Source organism: Lithobates pipiens, unplaced genomic scaffold (genome assembly GCF_037356315.1).
Source record: "Lithobates pipiens isolate NorthernLeopardFrog02 unplaced genomic scaffold, aLitPip1_a1.2 Scaffold_22, whole genome shotgun sequence".
Classification (NCBI taxonomy): Eukaryota; Metazoa; Chordata; class Amphibia; order Anura; family Ranidae; genus Lithobates; species Lithobates pipiens.
The window spans coordinates 144077538-144100762 of NW_027507784.1; the positions used below are offsets into that span (position 1 = coordinate 144077538).

General features: G+C 43.0%; 1 protein-coding gene across 4 annotated transcripts in view; it reads left to right on the plus strand.

The window, feature by feature from the left end:
• The window catches only part of FTCDNL1 (formiminotransferase cyclodeaminase N-terminal like), an 86254-nt gene that overhangs the window by 7260 nt on the left and 55769 nt on the right, over positions 1–23225 (plus strand). For 3 of the 4 annotated variants that reach the window (XM_077448430.1, XM_077448433.1, XM_077448432.1), the window contains exon 2: positions 10656–10779. In XM_077448430.1, coding sequence (XP_077304556.1) covers positions 10665–10779 — 115 coding nt within the window. In that variant the 5' untranslated portion in view covers positions 10656–10664. Of the gene's footprint in view, positions 1–4606; positions 4628–10655; positions 10780–23225 lie in introns of those variants that run through there. The other variant, XM_077448431.1, reaches the window with a different exon arrangement.

Sequence of the window (23225 nt, forward strand, 5' to 3'; positions counted from 1 at the left end):
AGGAAATATGATATACCTAACCATGTGAAGTGAAGTTCCACTTTAAAGTCTTTTCTTAACTCTTGATTGATGAATTATCACCAACTACCCCATTTTACGCCTTCTTCTCCAAGGTCTCCTTAGCTAGACTTTTTTTCCCCTCTCTTTGCATGAAAATGTTTCTGTTTTCATTGTTAAAGCCTAAGGGCCTATTCACATCATATGCACTTTGGCAACATAGCGCTAAGCAGTCCCAGCACAAGTAATTTGCCTTATGTCCTATTGTTTCAGTTCACACCAACAGGCTGTTTTGGTATGTGCTGAAAATAAGGCAGGCCATACACAGTGAATTTCCACAGGTTGCAGGAAAGAAACTTGCACGATTCTCCCATCAGCACAGACAGTGCGGAAAGGATAATCCTTTCTGCCGAGCTATTGTCTGCTCCCAGTGCGGGGGGCAGGCAGGGAAAGCTGTCTCCGACCAGGAGAAGACAATGTTTATTGCTAGCGGCTTTAGCAGTCACTTGCGATAATCGGAAGCAAATCCGACAGGCTGGTTGGGCCCAAGTTGATCGAATGATCAACTTGGTACATTCAGCCTACCCATTAATGGTTCGAATCTTGGCTGGTTCCTGCTGAACCGACCGAGATTCGAACCATGTATAGCTGACCTAAATATGACAGGTTGCAATCTTACCCATTGTTTTGCAACTCACTACACTGCACACTCCACTGCACATATCAGCCATACTATATGTATAGTTCTATTGTTGTGCCTAAAGTTATGAAACAAAAGTATATGGTATCCTCATCCTTATATAATGACTACAAAGAAAGTTTTGAGAGAAAAAAAGGGATTTACATGGAACATCACAACCATGGTTTCCCTTAGGATCACCCAGCAAAGTAACAGACTGTCTTGATACCAATATTATAAAAATACAAATGTTTATTATTATATATAAAAAGTTTTTTTTAGAAAATAAAGAGAAAAATTGTGTAGACATAAAATTTCAATGGTTGCACAATGTAGCTATAACATAGACAAAAAGAGATCAAGCCAGGGGTTTACAGGAGCGTCTCCTCAAAAGAGGCTATCCACGATCCAATTTAAGGAAAGCATTTAACAAAGCGTACGGACGCACACGAGAATCTTTACTTTATGGCCCCCCCAGACCAGTCCACCCTTCTACAGTTAAGATCATCACCAAATATTCTACACATCAGAATACACTTAGAAACATCCTATCGCAACACTGGCATTTTTTAACGGATCATCATACCCTAAGTAAATATGTTAGACAAACCCCGGAATTGGTCTTCAAGAGGGCAGCTACCCTTGGGAACAAACTCACCAGAAGCCACTACCAAATCTCCGCACCAAATCGGCGGGATCCACGTGGCACCCACCCTTGTGGTGGCTGTCCACGCTGTCCCTGGATATGGGAGGGAACAACATATAATCTCCCAAGTGGAGAAATTTTTATTCCATCATTCTATGCCAGCTGCGACACGAAAGGCGTTGTCTACCTAATGGTTTGTGCCTGCGGGGCATTTTACGTAGGCAAAACCATTAGAGAGCTCCGCCAACGTATTGGTGACCATCTTTACTACTCTTCGGGCGGCAAACTGACGGCAGTCGGCCGCCATATAGGTATTCACCACCGGTACCAGCCACAAGTAGTTAAATTTTTTGTCCTCGAGGTAGTTTATGAGGACACCCGTGGTGGCGACTGGGATAGGGAAATTTTAAAACGAGAAACCCTATGGATAGAACGTTTAGATGCCCTGGTCCCACCTGGCTTGAACGAAACAAAAACATACAAATATTTCCTTAAGTGAAACAGCCTCTTGTGTTTTTATATATAGGTCCTTTACGGCAAACATGAACCAATTTCTCTCCCCCTTTTCTTCCTCCCTTCTTCATCCCTCTGTCCCTATGCTATCTGGTACCGTGTGAGCCCAATTTCTCGGTTTTTTTGATGCCACTGCGATTTTTAGGTACTAGCAAACAGTATATTCTGTGGACAGTAGTCCGTCTCTGACTCAGTACCCCAACTTATTTTTATTTGTTCTTGTTTTGCATTTTCTTCCAGATAAGCGCCACGTATGGTGAGAACTATAGATTAAAATATCTGTGAATAAATGTTGCCAAATTAAATGATTTAATACTTTATTTATTCTTGTCTACCCTTTTGCATGTATTGATGTTTGTAAAGTTAAGCGAAGTGTGAGACACTACACAGGCTTTTTGTTACCAGGCACTCTGACATCGACATGGTGCTTAGATTGGAGTATGGGAGGAGACTCCCAGGGGCGGGCACGCGCCTCTCCGGCGGCCCTGTAAGCCTCTCATTTGTGGGCGGCATCAGGTCCGCTGTAGCAATGAGTCACCATGGGTTTCCATGGTGACTCAAGCTGATGTGCGTCGCGACGTTTTCGCGCATGCGCAGTAGGAGCGGCGGACCCGACGACGTCATAGCTCGGCGTCTGCGTCGGGCTTTTGACGTCGTCGGGCCGGAGGTTAAAGGTGCGCCAATATGGCGCATATTCACAGCAGCGGAACGGAGGACGAAGGACCTCCAGGCTAAGAGCGGTCGTGTTTGTGTGTGGGGGGGATTTCGCCTACCGGTAAGTGCTTCCCTTCCCAAACGTCCCCTATGCTGGCTACCCAATATATATATATATTTTTCTGATCTATATCTATGCATATCTTTACTAGGTTAACTTTGCACACATAAATACCTATTGTGCATCTGGCAAAGATTTGGACCCCTCGTTGTACTCTCTATGGGCGTACTGCCTACTGTGCACCAGACTTATTACCACACCTTCCTGGGCATGTCTAATTTCCTTATCTGGACCCCAGCGTTGATGAGCTGATGCATTTTTCCATGCTGCATTATTTAAAAAGCATCTGGTTATATCGGTATGTTTATGTTATACCCATAGTAAGATATAAATGATATGCTCCTTAATTAGATATATTTACTACTCAGATTCTCTGACTATTGTTTTATAGCTGACTCTGAACCTCCCGTGTCCGCCCCAAAGGGTGGTTAAAGCCTGGCTGGTTAGGACCACCCGAACTCCAAATGCTTTGTGACTTGATGCCTTTGTGGTGGTGAGCTGCACACTTCGTTTTCTATTCCTTGCCCCCTCCCCTTTTTTTAGGGTTTTGTAAAATAATACATCAAATATGTTGAACTATGCTAATTCTGTTAAATAAACTGTTATAAACTTCGATTTCAGACAAACAAGGTCTCCTGAAGAAGCGACAGTAAAGTCGCGAAACTAGTAGAAACCAAAGACCGAATTGGACACCCAATATCGTTAGAATATCTCTTTTTGTCTATGTTATAGCTACATTGTGCAACCATTGAAATTTTATGTCTACACAATTTTTCTCTTTATTTTCTAAAAAAAACTTTTTATATATAATAATAAACATTTGTATTTTTATAATATTGGTATCAAGACAGTCCGTTACTTTGCTGGGTGATCCTAAGGGAAACCATGGTTGTGATGTTCCATGTAAATCCCTTTTTTTCTCTCAAAACTTTCTTTGTAGTCATACTATATGTATGGCTGACATCACACCCGCATAGACATCGCATGTAATGTGAACAGCCGTGCGCTGTGCATTACATGTGATGTCTGCCATCGCAGAAGTGTGAACCGGCCTTTACTCTGTACAGCTTTGATTCCTCTTTTGTTAGTCTCTGTTAGAAAAGCAACAGCCCCTACGGACTAGGAACTCTCAATCTCTTTAGGATGTAGCAAAATGTGTTTTTAACTGTATCTTGGAGCACCTCCATCTCCTTTATAGACACTGGTAAGAGCTCTACCACTGCAGGAAATGCTAAGCCACCTGGCTGCTTCTCCACCAGCCCAGCTGGCTGACTGTTCATCAGTTTACCCGACTAACTCTCTTCAACGGTCTACCCGACTGACTCTCTTCAACAGTCTACCCGACTGACTGCTCCGGAGATCGCCTGGGGCAAGGTTAGGGAAGATTTAAGCACACTGCTATCTTCCAGAGAGACCTGCTATGTGTGGCAGTTTCTCCCCTTGAAAGTCTCTGACCATCCGTCTCTGACCATCCTCCTTGCTCCTGCTGCCTCTCAGGGAAGACTCCTTCCAAGCTTCTCCTGTTGTCAGGGTCATCCCAGGCTAGCACCTAAGCCCCTGCCCGAGGCGGAGCATCCCCCCCAATCTAGGGAGTTTGCCTCAAGGACCACTGACATTTTTTCCGCAGCACTCCACCTCTATCTTCTACCCGACTCCCCTCACTGGCATGACTCATTCATATTTAAGAACTCACTTAGGTCCCCGCCAAGCCCAACCACCTGGGGATTGGCTAAGCTCTCCTAAATATGTAGAAAAAACCTCCAGCTTCAGGAATGTTCTCCAATTTTCCAGAACCAGGAGGAGGCACCAGAGATTTTTTTTTTTATCTCTGATAAACCCTGCTGCGAGGAAAGGTAGGGGAGATTTTCTCAGGAATCTCTCCTTCCATGTATTGTGTTGTCATGTCATGTCTATGTGTCACCACTGGAGGCTGTATTGAGCACTCACCATTCCGCTGGAAACAGCAGAAGCTCCACTCTCCTCTCCGTTTAAGGTTCAAGCCAGCTCAGACCCTCAGGTATGAAGGGGGGGTTCTGATCACTTCCTGGGCCCCCAGATTGGCGGTTTTTGATCCTTTTAATGTCAGCCAGCTGCCTCTTTTTCTTAAAGTGGAGGAAGTAATTTAAGCTGTACAGGAAAAGCTGCAGTCTGGCGGTGGAGGGACAGAGCAGAGTGGTTGCTAGTCAGGTTTGGTGACACAGGCATTTCCCTTTTGTTGACAACATTGTACTGTATAGCTAGGACTAATAGTAGCTTTTGTACTGTACTGTAGCCTAGCAAGTGTAACATTCTTTTGCTGGTACTGCCTCTGCTTTGTACTGTAAGCTATGAGTGACAAAGGGACCAGGAACTCCTCTAAGGGTTCTAAGGGGTTAATGGTATACAACAAACTAAAAACCCTTGCAAAAGAATGTCATCTTTCCCTGAGAGGTAAAAAGAAAAATACGGCCAGTCGGATGAGCCGTCAAGGGTAGAACGCTTCTGTCCCTGTATATTTCATATAAACTGTTTTTTTCTTCTGCCATTTAAAAGATTATTGCTATGATGTCTCTCCATAGTAGGACTAAACATAGCAGATTCCCATCTAGTCCTCTGGGCCCTTTTGTTGAGGTGCAGGAGGCTGGGGATCAGGTAGATCTCCCCAAATATTGGAAGATACTTATTTTTCCTCTTCGGAGGATCCTACCAGGGAGGGAGTAGCCGCACAAGTCAGGTGTTTGTCTACTCCCTTACTTAACCCTTTTGTTGCCTGCACAACAGGCTCTTGAGGTATCTACCTTTTAATAGGGTTCATTTGAACCTCCCCCACCTGGGGATGTTTTTCCTATTCATGCATAGCTATATATTCTAGTGGGAACATTTCTATGAAAGAAATGGGGGGGTTCCAGCCATTAATGCTGCAATCACCTCAGTGAGCAGAGTCTCACATGTCCAGTGGATAATGCACTGATGTTAAAGGATCCAGCAAGTTAAGGTTGGATTTTCATTTTAAAGACGAGATGTCTTGTGCAGTTCTGGCTGCAATTGGAGCTCAGTCCATTAACCCTTTAATGACTGCTCTACTATTTTGGTGGAGCGCATTTTGAGTCACGCCAATGCATTGGAAAGTGTGGACTCCAAGGGGTTAAGGAACAGGTGTGAGATACCTGAAAGTTCTGCCTGATCAGCAGGCCTGGCAAGGAGCTGATTTATTTGACGCACTGTGTCTCACAGATGCTATTAAGGACTCGATTGTTTAAGCCCTATGGCTTATACTTGGACTAGTGCATTTTTTCAGAGGTTCGTGGCTGAAATATTAATCAGCCAGAGCACCGGGTGAAAACCCTTAGCCAGTCTGTGTCCCTTCCTGGGGTAGGACTATTTAGAGTGGATAAGTACATCCAAAAGGGGTAAAGCTCTCTTTACCAGTAAAAGGAGGTTCAAATAGTTCTCCTTTAATCGTGCAGCCTCTCCTATGCCTTAGTTGCAGGGGCAGCACCAGGATCTTGGGGGCAGAAAGCCCATAAAGCAGAATGCTAAGGCCTTCCCCGGAAGGAGCACCCCCACTCGTTCGGGTGAGCGGAAAGGTCCTGCGATTCTTAAGGTCTGGCAGGAACAATGCGATTTTCTTCTCTAGGTTACATCTAGAGATTCAAGAGCCTGGATGGCCCAGTCAGCTTTCCATCTGAGGGTCCGGGGTTCGGGGCCTGTTTGGGTGCTGCCTGTGGGGTTCTTGGGGCTGCTGATGCGGCAGTCTTTATGCAAGAGTGTCTGTCTCCTCAAAGAATGCTCCTAAGGTTCCAGGAAGAAAAAAAAAAGGAAAGAAGAGAAGCCTCTCTTTCTGGCCTCTGGATCAGCTGTAATATCAGAGATTCCCTTAGTGGGACAGGTTTTTTTTGGTGCAAACCTTTTAAGGTCTCAGAGCCAAACAGAGAGGTAAGACCCATTCTAGATCTCGGAGATCTGAATCGGCACTTGAACATCCGATCCTTTCATAATTCGATCGGCTGTGTCCATACTGCAAGGAGGGGAGTTGCATATCTTCATGTGACAAAGTTTCCCGCTTACCAGAAATTTCTGCGGTTTGAAATATAAAATTATTTTTTCAATTGTGGCACTGCCACCCGGCTTAGCCACAGTACTACGAGTGTTCTGAAAAATTCTGGCACCTCCTTTAGCCAGGTTAAGGGCTCAAGGCATAACTGTCCTAGCCTATTAAAAGGATCTAATTTTAATAGATCATTCAGTCTCAGATCTAAAAACAGAGTCGAATCTCAGCTGTAGATATCTTAAATCTCTAGGTTGGATTCTCAGCCTAGGAAAATTCTCCTTAAAACCATCAAGGAGGTTACTTGGGGGCTGGTTATAGATACCATACAGAAGAAGGTATTCTTACCCCAGGCATGAATCAGTTTCATTGTAGTACTAATTCAACTTATCAGGATAAAGGAAAATTCCTTCATTCGACTGCAGGAGATTTTTAGGGGAAATGGTGGCCTCCTTCAGGGACGTCCTTACGTGCAGTTTTATTCAAAGACTGCTTCAAGACCCCATCCTGTTGGTCTGGAATAAAGAGGATTAAGACCTTGTTTGTTTCCAATACGCTTGGCTCCCAACATAGGTCAGAGCCTAAATTGGTGGTTGTTATCCAGCCGGACGGAAAATCTTTATTCTGCAATGTGTTAACAACAGATGCCAGCCTGTTAGGCTGGGGAGCAGCCCTGGAAGAAGATTCTGTCCAGGGGAGATGGTCCAGGCTAGAAAAATCTGGAAGTTTCAGGCAGTACATCTGGCTATAGAATCTTGATGGTCAGATTACGGGACTGTCCTGACAGGATTCAATCTGACGGAGCCACGGCGGTGGCTTACGTTGATCACCAGGGGAGGTACAAAAAGTCGTGCGACCCAAAAAGAGGTGAATAATGTTCTAGCTTTGGCAGAACACAACACTCCTTGCCTATTAGCAATTTTAATATTTCAGGCGTACTACTTGAGACGCCAACAATTATTTCCGGGAGAAGGATCTCTTCACCCCGACGTCTTCCTAGCAATATGTCAGATGGGGTACTCCGGACATGGACCTATTCACGTCCGGATTCATTAATAAGGTCCACAACTTTATGTCAAACAAGGGGTCCGCTAGCAGGCGGAACAGACGCATTAGTCATCCCAGGGGATCAGTTCTCACTGATCTATGCATTTCCTCCAGCTCTGCTACTTCCGCGCCTTCTCTGCAGGATTAAACAGGAACATAAGGAGGTGATTCTGGTGGACCCAGCCGGGTCCCAGAAGATCTTAATTTATCAAGATCATAAAGAGGGCAGTAGAAGTCCTTTGGACTCTGCCATTATAGCCAGACCTTCTTGCATAAGGTCCGGTTTTTCATCCTACTTTACGGACAAGGAGTTTAACTGGTTTGACTGTTGAATCTCACTCTATAAAAGATTGTGGGTGATCTCCTTCAGTAGTGTCTACTTTGACTAATGCCAGGAAGCCGGCATCCAGAATCACTTACTGTAGAATCTGGAAGGCATAGGTTTCTTGGTATGGATCCAGAGGTTGGCACCCCAGGAAGTATGTCAATAGGCAGAATTCCTGCATATGGGATCTGAAATGAAGCTGGCCTTGACTTTTAGCAAGAGCCAGATCTCCAGGCCGTGTCAATGTATTTTCCTATGACCTCTTGCTTCCCACTCTTGGTGCATAGCTTATTCAGGGGGTAACACGGTTTATACCCCTATCAAGGCACCTTTAAATCCTTAGGATTTAAAATTGGTCTTTTCGGCTTTGCTGAATTAGCCGTTTAAACCTTACGAGAAATTCTCTTGGTTCTTTGACAAGAAAGATAATCTTTTTGTTTGCAATTTCTTCTGCTAGAAGAGTATCGGAACTAACGGCTCTGTCTTGTAAGAGTCATATTTCATCATGCATAAGGATGAGGTGGTTTGATGTCCTCATGCTGAATTCTTACCAAAAGTGGTAACAGGTTTTCATTTAAACCAAGATATTATTCTTCCTTCTTTCTCCCAAGAAGCCTTAATCTGGGGAAGAAAAAGCACTACAGTCTCTTGATGTAGTAAGAGCGATCAGAATCTATTTAAAGGCGTCCGCTCAGGTTCGCAAAACACAGGTCAGTCCCATCCCCCCACAGTTGGAACACACAGTGAGGGAACACATTTAACCCCTTGATCGCCCCCTAGTGTTAACCCCTTCCCTGCCAGTGACATTTATACAGTAATCGGTGGCTATTTATAGCTCTGATTTGCTGTATAACTGTCAATGGTTTCAAAAAAGTGTCAGATCTGTCTGCTGCAATGTGGAAGTCCCGAAAAAAATCGCAGATCGCCGTTATTACTAGTAAAAAAAAAATATATAAAAAAAATGCCATAAATCAATAACCTATTTTGTAGGCGCTATAACTTTTGCACAAACCTATCAATAAACGCTTATTGCGATATTTTTTGGTAAAAAAAAAAAAATAATTTAGAAGAATGCATAAAGGCCTAAACTGAGGATTTTTTTTTTTATTTGGGATATTTATTATAGCAAAAAGTTAAACATATTTTTTTTTTTTTTTTTTAATTGTCACTCTTTTTTTGTTTATAGCACAAAAAGTAAAAACTGCAGACATGATTAAAGCGGGGTTCCACCGCCGTTTTTTTTTTTTTTCCCGCAGTAATGTTTTAAATTAAGTTTACTAAGTATTTCACATACATCTATGTGCTGTCCGATTCTATTCCGAGTATTTTTCATTCCTCTAAACTGCCTAGGAAAACGTCTCCAGGCGTTTTCCATTTTGCCTGTGGGCATGTGAAGCCCACAGGCATTGTCTTCCGGGGCACAGTCCCATCATGCACCGCCCCTATGAGCTGCGATCTCGCGCATGCGCAGATCAATCCGCTCGAGCGAACACAACAACTCAGCCTGGGCGCCGCACAGACTCCTGGGGAAAAAAAAACGATCCCAGGAGCCCCTGCGGCAGACAGGAAGAAGTGACCTGCCGCTGAAGCCCCGCCCCTTTCTGCATCGGCCCCGCCCCTTTCCGCAATCTCCAGAGGCAGAAAATTTAAAATGAGAAAAAAACAGAAGAAGACAGCAGAAAGGTAAGGGGGTTACCTAGCGATTAGGGAAGGGGGGATCACATAGACCTAGTACTGTTATTTAGGGTGGACCTCCGCTTTAAATACCAAGAAAAGAAAACCCTACTTGTGGGAAAAAAAGGACATCAACTTTGTTTGGGTACAGCATCCACGACTGCGCAATTGTCATTTAAAGTGATGCAGTGCTGTATTGCAAAAAATGGCCTGGTCAGGAAGGGGGTAAATCCTTCCGGGGCAGAAGTGGTTAAAGAAGTTGTTGACCCTGTATATGTTGATTGAGTTAGAAACGGCAAAGAAATCCTGGTGCTGCGGTACCTCATTGCTTTTCATGTGCTTTTAGCCCTTCAAGCTGCCATTTGTTTCCCGTGACAACAAACCCCTCCCCCCCTGGTGTCACTCAGCCCCCCCGCCCCCAACTTTTCTATCCTCTATGTTCAATCTGTGTTATAGAAAGAGGGGAGTGAGGCACAATAGCAGAGGTTTGAAAGTGTTTTCATATATCTGTTCAATATGTGCAAAAAAAAAAATCTGATTTCTGTTGATCCTGCCAGAAATTCAGTGAGCTCCCAACTTCCTGTAAACTCTTCCTGTGTTTTACTTAAAATTCAAACAGTGTTATCAGCCCTTCCCAGTTCACCTCTGTGAACTACAGGGCACCCACTCATGTTATAGAAAGGGGAAGTGGTACTGTAGTCCAAATCAAGAGTGAACAACCTAGAGTGTCAAAGCTATTCCTCCATATATACAGTACAGTGAGTGAGCAGTATCTCCCTAGGAAAAGAAGTATGTCATTGGCAGGATGACCAAGTGAAAATAAAGGAAAAATTATAGAAAAAATAAAACTTATACATCCACCATATCCAAGGACTGGTAAGATGCAATGGGTTCAAATAGAATACAACACAATTTTTTTTAGTAGTGAATTGAGAGACAATATGGACCAATAAAATCCCCTTTGCCTTGTAGAATAAGAGAATGGCATCAAGAAAAGTTGGAATGTCTTTAGCGGCCTGTCTACTGAACATTTCAGAAGCCAGAAATAAAGAAGTTGTTGAAAGAATTGCAAGGGCAGCTTTATTTGACAGCCATGGTAAGTATACAATTTTTCAGGGTCACCCAAGAATTAGGGCAAAACTCTGTATGCTCGCATTAAATACATACACTATTTTTTTTTCAAGAATAAAGTTTTATTCGTTTTGTAGCACGGAGACAGTAATACATTAACAACTTCTTTATCCATGTAAAAATAGAAACGAATGACAATCATCCATAGATTCAGTAATATAACATGCTGATAGATCATAAGAGAAATACAAAAATATAGTGCAGACCCTACAGGTGGCTGACTCAAGCAACCACAAACTGAGTAATAATATGGAGTGGAGAGCAGGTTGGTCAACAGAGAGCTGGGGCAGACACCGAAATGTTCCCTGGGCACTTTGAGAGGGATGTTTTACATCAGAACTATGGCATACCTGCGGATGATAGGCGTAAATCTATGGTGAGAGGCCTCTTATAGAAAAGGAAAAGTTGAAGTGAGAGAGATGAAAGAGAAGGAGAGGGAAAGAGGGAGGAGAGGAGAAGACAGGGGAGGTGTTCCCGAAGGGAAGTGTGGCCAAGCTAGACGAGAGACTGAGGTGAAGTCACTCATTATTAGCCAAAGAAAGGTAGTAGTGAAGGGGAGGTAGCAAAAGTCGATCCAAACAAACCACAAATCCTGGACCTTCATGAAGCTTTCATTAGCATCAGCAAGTAGCTCCTCCACCCGCATGATGATGTTCAATTCAGCCACCCACCCCCTAACCGTAGTGATAGTGGTTGATTTCCAATATCGAAGAATCAAGGCATGGGCCACTACAAATAAAAAAGTGAAACAGGCCTTTCTTAAATTTTTTTAGTGGACCCTGTTCTCATGAACAGAAGAGTCACCTCCATTTGGCCATGTCCTGCCCTTAATTAGGTGGCTCAACTGAAAAATCGACTTTCCAAAATGGTCTGATACTGGAACCAGACCACCATAAGTGGAGATGCGAACCACCCAGCTCTCTGCATCTCCAGTATCGGTCTGGAATTGATGGAATCATTTTGTGCAACATGGCCCAGAGTGCTGTACCACCTGGTCAGGATTTTAAAATATCTCTTCTGTGCTTGTGAAGCTATAGTTAGTTTTAAAGTAAAGAGACAGACTTTATGCCAATCTTTTGAAGGAGGGGAGTGATCCAGTGCCTTCTCCCAATCTCGGACATAGAAAGGAAGACTGGGGAAAGCACCCGAGAGAAGGATGCTATAAAGTTTTAAAATTATGTGAAGGAAATCTGTTTCAAAGAGTCATAAGTCCTCCAATGGGATCAAGTCCCTATGAAGCTGTCCCATCATTGTGAGTTTGGCATAGAAATGCCAAGATTTAAAATAATAAAACTGCTGTTCACGATGGGGCGAGGAAGATGCTGTACTCTCTCATAGGACTTTGACTCCGTTAGGACCAATGGCGCGTTGGATGGGAGAGGGTCTTGAATCTTGGCATTGTAAAAAAACATTTGCACTGTATCCCTGGTGGGAACTCTTGATTCCCCATGATCAAAGTCGTTTGGTCAAGACGGGAGGAGATGTATTTTCTAAATGCAAAATTCCAAATATGTAAGAGTGAGGTTGTCAACGGTGTTAGTGTTGATGGGGGTGGGCAGTTGATTGGGTGAATCCATGGAAATGAGAATAGTGGTAACGGTCACGGTGTTATGTCTGGTTCTAAACTAACTCAGTTTGGTTCCACCATGCCAAATCCAATCTAGCACTCTACAAAGAGCTGACGCTGTATGGTATAGCTCATGATGAGACAAGTTTGCTTCCCATCAGCTTTAAGTTTAACTAAGATGTCGTAATGCAGTCCAGCCAGACGTATTTGGGTAATATAAATCGCACAGAGCTGGAAAAAATGTAGGGGGCCGGGATCAGTAGGGTTTGAAAAATGTAAAGATACCGTGTGAGGATGTCCATTTTAAAGAGGGCATCCTTCCTTGCCAGGAGTGTTTTAGGGTTGACTTGCTCACTAATCTGTATTGGTTAGCTGTTAAGATGAGTAGGTAGTTTAAGTCATATACAGTACCTAGAAAATGTATTCACAAATTTTTCACATTTTGTCATGTTACAACCAAAAACGCAAATATATTTTATTGGGATTTTATCTAATAGACCAACACAAAGTGGCACATAATTGTGAAGTGGAAGGAAAATTATAAACCTTTTTCATTTTTTTTTTTTTTTACAAATAAATATGTGAAAAGCGGGGCATGCATTTGTATTCATCCCCCTTTACGCTGATATCCCTAAGGCCCCTTTCACACTGGGGTGTCGGCGGTAAAGCGCTGCTATTTTTAGTGACGCTTTACCACTGTTTTTTGCGTGGGTTTTCAGATGAAAAAGGGTTAAAACAACCCACAAAGAGTCGCATAGATAGCGGTTCGGCAGCAGTGCCCATTAAGTTCAATGGGCAGGAGCAGTTTAGGAGCGGTGTATACACCACTCCAAAGATGCTGCTAGCGCACCGCTCCAGTGTAAAAGCCCTCACTGAAATTAAAATTGTTATCATTTTTTTTCACACACACAGAGCTTTCTTTTGGTGGTAATTAATCACAGCTGGGTTTTTTTTTTGTGCTAAACAAACAAAAAAAGATGGAAAATTTTGAAAAAAAAAATCATGTTTCATAGTTTGTTATAAAATTTTGCAAACAGGTAATTTTTCTCCTTCATTGAAATGCGCCGATGAGGCGGCACTGTTGGGCACAGGCTGCACTGGTGGGCACTGATATGCTGCACTGATAGGCACAGATAGGGCGGTACTGATGGGCACAGATAAGGCGACACTGATGGCCCTGATTGGTGACACTTATGGGCACTGGTAGGTGACACTGATGGGCACAGGATAGGTGGCACTTATGTGCAGCACTATTGATGAGGCACTGGTTGTGGGCACTGATGGGTGGCACTGTGGGCAATGATGGGTGGCACTGTTCTCTACTGTTAGGTGGCACTGTTAAGTGGCACAGGTGGGCACTGAGGAGCTGGCAGCCACCGTTGATCGGCTTTTTTTCTCCTTGTGCTGTCAGCGCGAGGAGAAAAAATAGCCTATTACTGGCTCAGTTTAAATCACATGATCAGCTGTCATTGGCTGACAGCTGATCATGTCATATGGAGGATCACGTCTCATAGACTCGCTGATCACAGTGCGTGCCGCATGCGCCCTGCAGGAGTTGCGTAGGCCCCTCGGGCAAGGGAGGACATCAATAGACTTACTTCCGGCAAAGCAGATCCACGATTTAGCCATAATTCAGCTATAGCGCTGATCTGAAGTAGTTGATTAGTAAATAGAGTCCACCTGTGTGTAATTTAAACTCTGTATAAATACAGCTGTTCTGTGAAGCCCTCAGAGTTTTTTTTAGAGAATCTTAGTGAACAAACAGCATCATGAAGGCCAAGGAACACACCAGACGGGTCAGGGATAAAGTTGTGAAGAAGTTTTAAAGCAGGGTTAGGTTATAAAAAAAAATCACAAGCTTTGAACATCTCAGGGAGCACTGTTCAAGCCATCATCTGAAAAGGGAAAGAGTATGGCACAACTGCAAACCTACCAAGACATGGCCGTCCACCTAAACTGACAGGCCTAGCAAGGAGAGCATTTATTTAGAGAAGCAGCCAAGAGGCTCATGGTAACTCTGGAGGATCTGCAGAGATCCACAGCTCAGGTGGGAGAATCTGTTCACTGAACAACTATTAGTCGTTCCCTCCACAAATCTGGCCTTTATGCAAGAGAGGCAAGATGAAAGCCATTGTTGAAAGAAAGCCACGAGAAGTCCCATTTTCAGTTTGCAAGAAGCCATGTGGGGTACACACCAAACATGTGGAAGAAGGTGCTCTGGTTAGCTGAGACCAAAATTTAACCTTTTGGACTAAAAGCAAAATGCTATGTGTGGCAAAAGACTAACACTGCACATCACCCTGAACACACCATCCCCACTGTGAAACATGGTGGTGGTAGCATCCTCACATGTTTGGTGGTACACACCAAACATGTGAGGATGCTTTTCTTCAGCAGGGACATGAAAGCTGGCCAGAGTTGATGGGAAGATGGATGGAGCCAAATACAGGGCAATCTTAAAAGAAAACCTGTTGGAGTATTCAAAAGACTTGACACTGGTGCAGAGGTTCACCTTCCAGCAGGACAATGACCCTAAACATATACGGCCATAACAACAATGGAATGGTTTAGATCAAAGCATATTCATGTGTTAGAATGGCCCACTCAAAGTCCAGACCTAAATACAATTGAGAATCTGTGGCAAGACTTGAAAATTGCTGTTCACAGACGCTCTCCATCCAATCTGACAGAGCTTGAGCTATTTTGCAACGAAGAATGGGCAAAAATTTCACTCTCTAGATGTATAATGCCCCGTACACACGGTCGGACATTCCAATCACAAAATCCGTCTGATTTTTTCCGAAATTGTTGCTGCATACACATGGTTGGACAAAGTTTCGGAAAATCCGATCGTTCGGAACGTGATGATGTTCGTCCGTTACGACTGGACTACGTTGAGGCTAGTAGCCAATAGATTTGGTTTCCTAATTTGATCTGAGCATGTGTGGCACTTTGTCCGATCGGAATTCTCTACAAATGATTAGAAAAAGTCAGATCAGATTTTTTTGTCGGAAAATTTGAGATCCTGCTCTCAAATTTTTTCTGTCGGAATTTCCGACGGAAAAAGTCCGATAGAGCCCCCACACGATCGGATCGAATATAATCCGATTTGGACCTTTTCCTTTGGAATTTCCAACCGTGTGTACAAGGCATAAAGCTGATAGACACATTCCCAAAAAGACTTGCAGCTGTAATTGCAGCAAAAGGTGGTTCTACAAAGTATTGACTCGGGGGGGCGGAGTACAAATGCACGCCCCAATTTTCACATATTTATTTGTAAAAAATGTTGAAAGCCATTTATTATTTGCTTTCCACTTACAATTATGTGCCACTTTGTGTTGGTCTATCACATAAAATCCCAATAAAATACATTTTATGTTTTTGGTTGTAACATGACAAAATCTGGAAAAATTCAAGGGGTATGAATACTTTTTTCAAGACACTGTAGTGTGGCAGCACGCAGGTAAAGTCACCTGGTTGTATCCAGGATGGGAAATATGTGTGCCCTAGATTCAGGCTTTATGCAGACTTTTACAATTAGAGGGGAAGAGTTAATGAGCCCAGCTGAAGTAAGTGGGCTCATTAAGACCTCTACAAAAAACCCCAGCATGCTTAGGGAGATGCTCCATCCTGGAACCAGTTTTGTGTGTATAGACTGGGGAGTGTGATACCTGTTCTGTGCGGTGAGTTAACGCCTGTGTGGCAAACCTCTACAACAGAGACAGGGACTGGTGCAGCACAAGGCTGCACTCAGTTGTTAGACAGGGAATCTAAGTGTGTAATTAGAGGTCAAGCTGACCAGGATTTATTTTCATGGCTGTTATATGTTTCACTGCATGTAGCATAAATAAACCGCATCTTTTGTTTTTTTGCACCTACAACGCTGTCTGCTGTGCCTGATTTTGTGTTGTGAACCCATCCAGGGGGTCACACACACCCGCTGCCGAGCTAACCCCTCACAGTAGTTTAAGTTGTGCTGGGATCTGTACCCCTTGATATTTGATCAAGCATTGATTTTAAAATTGTTGAAGGAACTAAATTGTTCCAATTCCTGTAATATTGAAAGGAACACAACTCGAGGGTTGGAGACATAATCATTAGGAGATAGTTTGCAAGCAGACTGAGTTTGTATTGTTTGCCCTTGATTTCAATGCCATGTATCGTTGGCCCTTAAAGCATTCACTAGATGTCCCATAGCAATAATATACAGCAGTGGGGATAGAGGGCATCCCTGGCGGGTTCTGTTGAAGATAGTTATGGGGGCAGATTAAAGGTCATTAACTTTAATTCTGGCAGTGGGTCAAGCATATAAAGCCATGATTTTCTGAAGGAATTCTGGTGGAAGACAAATTTGTTCTAAGGCTGCCCATAGGAACACCCAATCAAGGTGATCAAATGCCTTCTCGGCCTCCAAAGAAAGAAGACATAGGGGAATATTTTGCTTTTGTGACTAGGAGATCAGGGAATCGGGGTACAACGCCAACTTGATCCGAGTTGATGACGGTAGAAATAAGAGGCTGCAGCCTATAAGTTAGCATAGTTTTGCATACATTTTAAGGTCAACGCTAAAGAGAGAAATGCATGCGCCATTTTATAGATAACCTGTTGCAAAGTGTATTTTTAAGAATGGAAAATAAATAAACATACATTTTTGCAATCTGAAAGGACTCTGTTAATTTAACTGTCTGAAAATACTAAACAACACTTTATTAGTATTAGCAGAGGAGCACAAATATCAGTATGGTATAATCAGTAGAACACAAATACAAAAAATCAATATGGTCACGATCGCTTCAGTGACTGTGAGCTTGCACTCAAAACAAACCCCGGAATCTGTGCAGTAGTTGAGGTTGGCCACCAATCGCATTGACAAAGCAAGAACTGGAGAAAGGTTCCCCCACCTATTGATTGGCCTCATTCGCATGAGTAGAGGGCTGTGGTAAAAACAAAAAACAAAACAAAAAACAGGTGTCTGCTTTGTGGTAGTGATGGTAGTTTCTGTGGTTTACCCTACTGCTGAATGATGTAGTTCAGTGTTTGCAACATGGTGCAGTATTTCAATGGAAAGTCCCCCATGGAATTAAAAAACAGGCATACAGGAGGTGGCAGTATCTCGTCCTGTCCACCTGTAAACTGTCTCCAAACAACGAAAAAAGAAAAAGATTCCACCATGGATCACCCTTCAGAGCCTGCTGCCTGTGTGAAAAAAGCCTCATACCACCTCTGCTTCTCATTTGTGAACTTAGAAATGCATAATTATAGTTTTGCCACAAGTGTTCCAGGCCCTAGGCATCAAGCTGGCCACACACTGATCAAAATTCATGCAGTTCAGCAGGGACCAGCCAAGTATTAGTATATGGAAGTCCCAGCTTGACAGTAGCCTGATCAAATGGGACACAATTTTCCTCAATCGGTGGCTGCAACCAATCAGCTGTAGCTGCTGATCAGTGTGTTCTGACAGAGGCGGCTACCACTGTCAGAATACAACATCCTGGCGGGGTGTATTCCTACATCCTCCCTGTTTGTGTGGATGGAGGAATGTGTTAGATTTTTTTTTGTTCAGCCAGCAGACCCCCCCCCCCCCCCCCACAAAAAAAGATAAGGCCTGCTTTACAGGGGCTTTAGCTTCTATAAGAGTAGTGTGAACAGCAATGCCTTAGAGTGTATAGCCAGCTTAAGTCTTCACCTGCAAAGCACAGCAGAGACAACAGGGATCTATTAGGGGCTACACACTGGTTGAAATTCAAACAGTGTGTGGACACCACTGCTAGATCAACTTCTGTAGAAGGGACATGTTGGAAAATGTTTTAATTATTAGCCACTGCAATCAATCGGCTGCAGGCACTGATCAGTATATCCTGAAAGCATCAGGTTCTGCTGTCAAAACACAATGTCCTGGCAGAGGGGATTCCTCCATCTACGAGAACCTGTACTTCTTCTTTTTTTTTTTTTTTTTTTTTTTTTTTTTTAGCAGCATGAATGAAAAAAACGAATCACGTATGGCCAGCCTTAGGGCTGCTTCACGCACAGTTACTCAGCACTGTTTTTCAGAGGCTCAGTTTTTTACATTCGTGCCTGTTCAGTTTGTGTCTGGTGCAGCCGGATGTAAATATAATTAGCTGGGCACACACTAGAAAATTGGAAGAAAAATTCTGTTTGAGGAATGATCAGTCGATTATCTGATCGTTGGTATAGTGCTTTCAACAGTGGATTTCGATAGTTCAGACAAAAAAAAAAAAAAGGTGCAGGCTAGAATTTTTTTTTTTTTTTTTTTACACAGTGCTGATTTTCACTTTGTACAGTAATAATACGAAAATAATCAAAAATGCACATGATCAGAAGCAAAGCACGACCTGGAAGAAGGTGGCAACTTCTATATATATATATTTTTTATTAACACATCAGTGTGATATGTTTATTTTCTTGGCATTTTCTACTATGGACACAGCTTTTAGAAAAAAAAATATGTGGCTTTAGTGCATTATGTTATATATTCAAATCTGTGCTATGTGTTTTATTAATAAACATAAAAAACATATCAATTGGCCTGACCAGCTGGGTGGAAAATGGGAATTGGACATGACAAGGAAAGGTTTAAAGCTCAAAAGCACAAGCTGCTAGTTATATACAGTAAATGGTGGAGTTGAGAAGGAACTTTTTAATTATTAGGTGCTACAGATTTCCTGTCCAGTAGTCCCCTATAAAAATAGCTACCACTAATAATCTTTCTTTGGCCGAATACAAATACAATGTGGTTTTGGTCTTTGCATGCTTAAAGGAATTAATGGCTCTGAGCCATCCTGTTTCATCAAGGCTCCACTTCTATGAACTATCCCGGAGAATTTCATGCAGCCACTTTCTGTAGGCAGACTTTTGAGAACCAGAGTTTCAGCTGTTACGGGTAATAATGTATTGCATTTTGAAGTATATGTGGGCACTATCTAAGTAAGGGTAAATGGACAGAAAGATGCCCAAATCCTTTAAATATTGACCATCATTATGCTACTGAAAATTAAAGGTCTTTACATGAACAGTATGTTTCTTTCCTCTTCCCCTTCCAAACTGAACTAGTAATACTGCCTCACTTCTTCACAAAGCACTTTCTAAAATCTATTGTGTTGAACTTTTGTATTGCCCATAAGTTTTTATGGGAGCCAGATTGACAGAATCATTGCCTCATCACTCACAAATTAGATCCTCTCATTTAGGACATAAAGAAGCATCATAAAGAATATTTGCTGCAAAATGCCTCAGGCTCTTAATTTTTAGTTTTTACCAATTTTTTTTTAATGGTGCAAATTCCCAGTCAATAGAAACAGACTGCTTATTTGCGGAGATGGGGGCTACAAACAAACTAACATGAGTTGAACATCCTAGGCTTGTTTTTTTTTTTTTTTTTTGTAGCTTGCCACAATGCCCCACAAGATTCAGAACTGCTTGATGCTGATTAATATATTTCAATAATAAAATAGATATAATTTGATATTAACAGTACTATATTAAAAGTGCTGGTAAAAATTATGCTTAAAGCAGAAGCCCCACCCCTGCCTCCAACACTTTTGATTAACCACCAAACTCATATGGTTGCTTGCCTTAATTTCCCAAATACCATAGGTCTGTCCACACCATGCAGAGAAACCTGCACCACCATTTTAGGTATGTACATCACTGGTGACCGGCTTTTCCTTCCTCTGCACAAGACCTCATTCTTGCACCTTGGTTTGTATGCACTTGGGAGAAGATTAATTGTGTACATGTTGCCTGGTTGCCATGGCTTCAGCAGCAAGAGTTTTGGGTAGTAAGCAAATGCACAGTGTATTGAAAAGAACTGTAAAATGTATCTAATATTCTGAACTTGAAACACACTGTGGGGATGATTTGCGAAAACTTGAATAGAGTAGAAAATCTGGTGCAGCTCTGTGCAGAAACCAATACGCTTCCAGGTTTTTGTCAAAGCTTCCAGGTTTTTTGTCAAAGCTTTGTAAATGAGGGACAGCGCTGTCCCTCTCTGCACGGGGTCCCGGTGTTCTGCCGTATAGTGTCCGGCCATCAAATAGTGTCCGTTCCCTACTGCGCATGCGCAGTACGGAGCAGACGAACCTTCGGAAAATCTCCGAAGCTGAACAGCGCCTGCGCCGTGAGTGGAGGTGGTAGCCCCACCATCCAAGCGGACATAGGGTTGTGAATTTTGGAGGGCCCCTCGCGGGCAAGCTTCGCTCGCCACGCTTCGGGCTCGGCCTCGCTGCTCTCGGCTCTTTTTTATTCCTACTCTATGTCCACTTGGATAGTGGGGCTAGAACCTGGACTCACGGCGCAGGCGCCGTTCATCCTCTGCAATTTTCGGAATCTGTGTTGCTGTGTACTGCGCACGCGCAGTACGCAGCGGACACTATCCGATGGAGGACGTTATTTTACAAGACACCGGCTCTTGATTGGTTCGATTGATAGCAGCGCAGCCATTGGCTCCCGCTGCTGTCAATCAAATCCAAGGGTACGGGGGCAGGGCCGAGTCTAGCATTTGTGTCTATGAACGCTGAACAAGGTAACCCCCCAAGAGAGCGCTTCTGCTAGGGGGTTATCTGATGTGGGGAGGAGCCACTGAGGGACCCCAGAAGAGGACGCTTAGGGCCACTCTGTGCAAAATAAGCTGCACAGTGGAGTTAAGTATGACATGTTTGTTTTTTGTTTTTTTTATTTAAAATAACAAAGGCTTACAATCACTTTAAGGCTGTATCATTGTACATTTAGTGAGTTAACAACATTATACAATATTTAACCCCCCCCCCCAAAAAAAAAATAACTATATATATGTATGGATATATGTATGGTGTGGACAGACCTATGGTATTTGGGAAATATAATTAAGGCAAGCAACCATATGAGTTTGGTGGTTAATCAAAGGTGCCGGGGGCAGGGGTGGGGCTTCTGCTTTAAACATAATTTTGTATGTGTATATACACACACACACACACACACACACACACACACACACACACACACACACACACACACACACACACACACACACACACACACACACACACACACACACACACTCTACATTGTCAAAAGTATTGGGAGGCCTGCCTGTACACACACATGAACTTTAATGGCATCCCAGTCTTGGCCTGTAGGGTTATAACAGCTTCAACTCTTCTGGGAATGCTGTCCACAAGGTGGTGGTGTCTATGGGAATGTTTGACCATTCTTCCTGAAGTGCATTTGCGAGGTCAGGCACTGATGTTGGACAAGAAGGCCTGGCTCTCAGTCTCCGCTCCTCTTTTTTTCTTTTTTTTTTTATCCCAAAGATGTTGTATTGGGTTGAAGTGCAGGCCAGTCAAGTTCCTCCACTCCAAAATCACTCATCCATATCTTTATGGACCTTGCTTTGTGCACTGGTCTAAATCATTTGGGGGACGGGGGATTATGGTGTGGGGTTGTTTTTCAGGGGTTGGGCTTTGCCCCTTAGTTTCAGTGAGGGAAACTCTTAAGGCGTCAGCATACCAAGACATTTTGGACAATTCCATTCTCCCAACTTTGTGGGAACAGTTTGGATATGGCCCCTTCCTGTTCCAACATGACTGCACACCAGTGCACAAAGCAAGATCCTTAAAGACATGAGTGAGCGAGTTTGGGGTAGAGGCACTTGACTGGCTTTCTGACCTCAACCCGTTAGAACACCTTTGGGATGAATTAGAGCGGGTGGCCCAACGCAATATTGAACTCTATGGACTAAGACCGGGATGCCATTAAATGTCATGTGCGTGCAAAGGCAGGTGTCACAATACTTTTGACAATGTATATATATATATATATATATACACATATATATATATATATAGTACCTATTCATACCACTTGAAATTTTCCACATGCTAGAACCAAAAACATAAATATATTTTAATGAGATTTTATGTGATAGACCAACACAAAGTGGCACATATTTGTCAAAGGGAAGGGAAATGATGAATGGTTTTAAATTTTTTTTTTTTTTTTTTTACAGATAAATATGTGTAAAGTGTGGGGTGCATTTGTATTCAACCCCCCAGAGTCAATACTTTGTAGAACCACCCTTCGCTGCAATTACACCTGCAAGTCTTTTGGGTATGTCTCTGCCAGCTTTGCACATCTAGAGAGTGAAATTTTTGCCCATTCTCTGGAAAATAGCTCAAGCTCTGTCAGATTGGATGGAGAGCATCCATCTGTGAACAGTAATTTTCAAGTCTTGCCACAGATTCTCAATTGGATTTAGGGCTGGACTTTGGGCCATTCTAACACATGAATATGCTTTAAACTAAATCATTGCATTGAAGCTCTGGCTGTATGTTTGGGGTCATTGTCCTGCTGGAATGTGAACCTCCGTCCAAGTCTCAAGTCTTTTGCAGACTCTAACAGGTTTTCTTCTAAAGCCCCATACACACTATCAGATTATCTGCTGAGTTTTTCCTTCAGATTTACCAAAACCTTATAATATGAGGACAAACCTTAGGAGTTTCAATGTGTATGCAATCAGGCAGGCCCTTCTACTACATGGTTTTGGTAAATCTGAAGGAAAAACTCAGAAAATAATCTGATAGTGTGTATGGGGCTTTAGATTGCCCTGTATTTGGCTCCATCCATCTTCCCATCAACTCTGACCAACTTTGCTGTCCCTGCTGAAGAAGGGATGGTGTGTTCAGGGTGATTTGCAGTGTTCGTTTTCCACCACACAGTGTTTTGCTTTTAGGCCAAAAAGTTAAATTTTGGTCTCATCTGACCAGAGCACCTTCTTCCACATGTCTGCTGTGTCCCCCTCATGGCTTTTCACAAACTGCAAACAGGACTTCTTATGGCTTTCTTTAAAC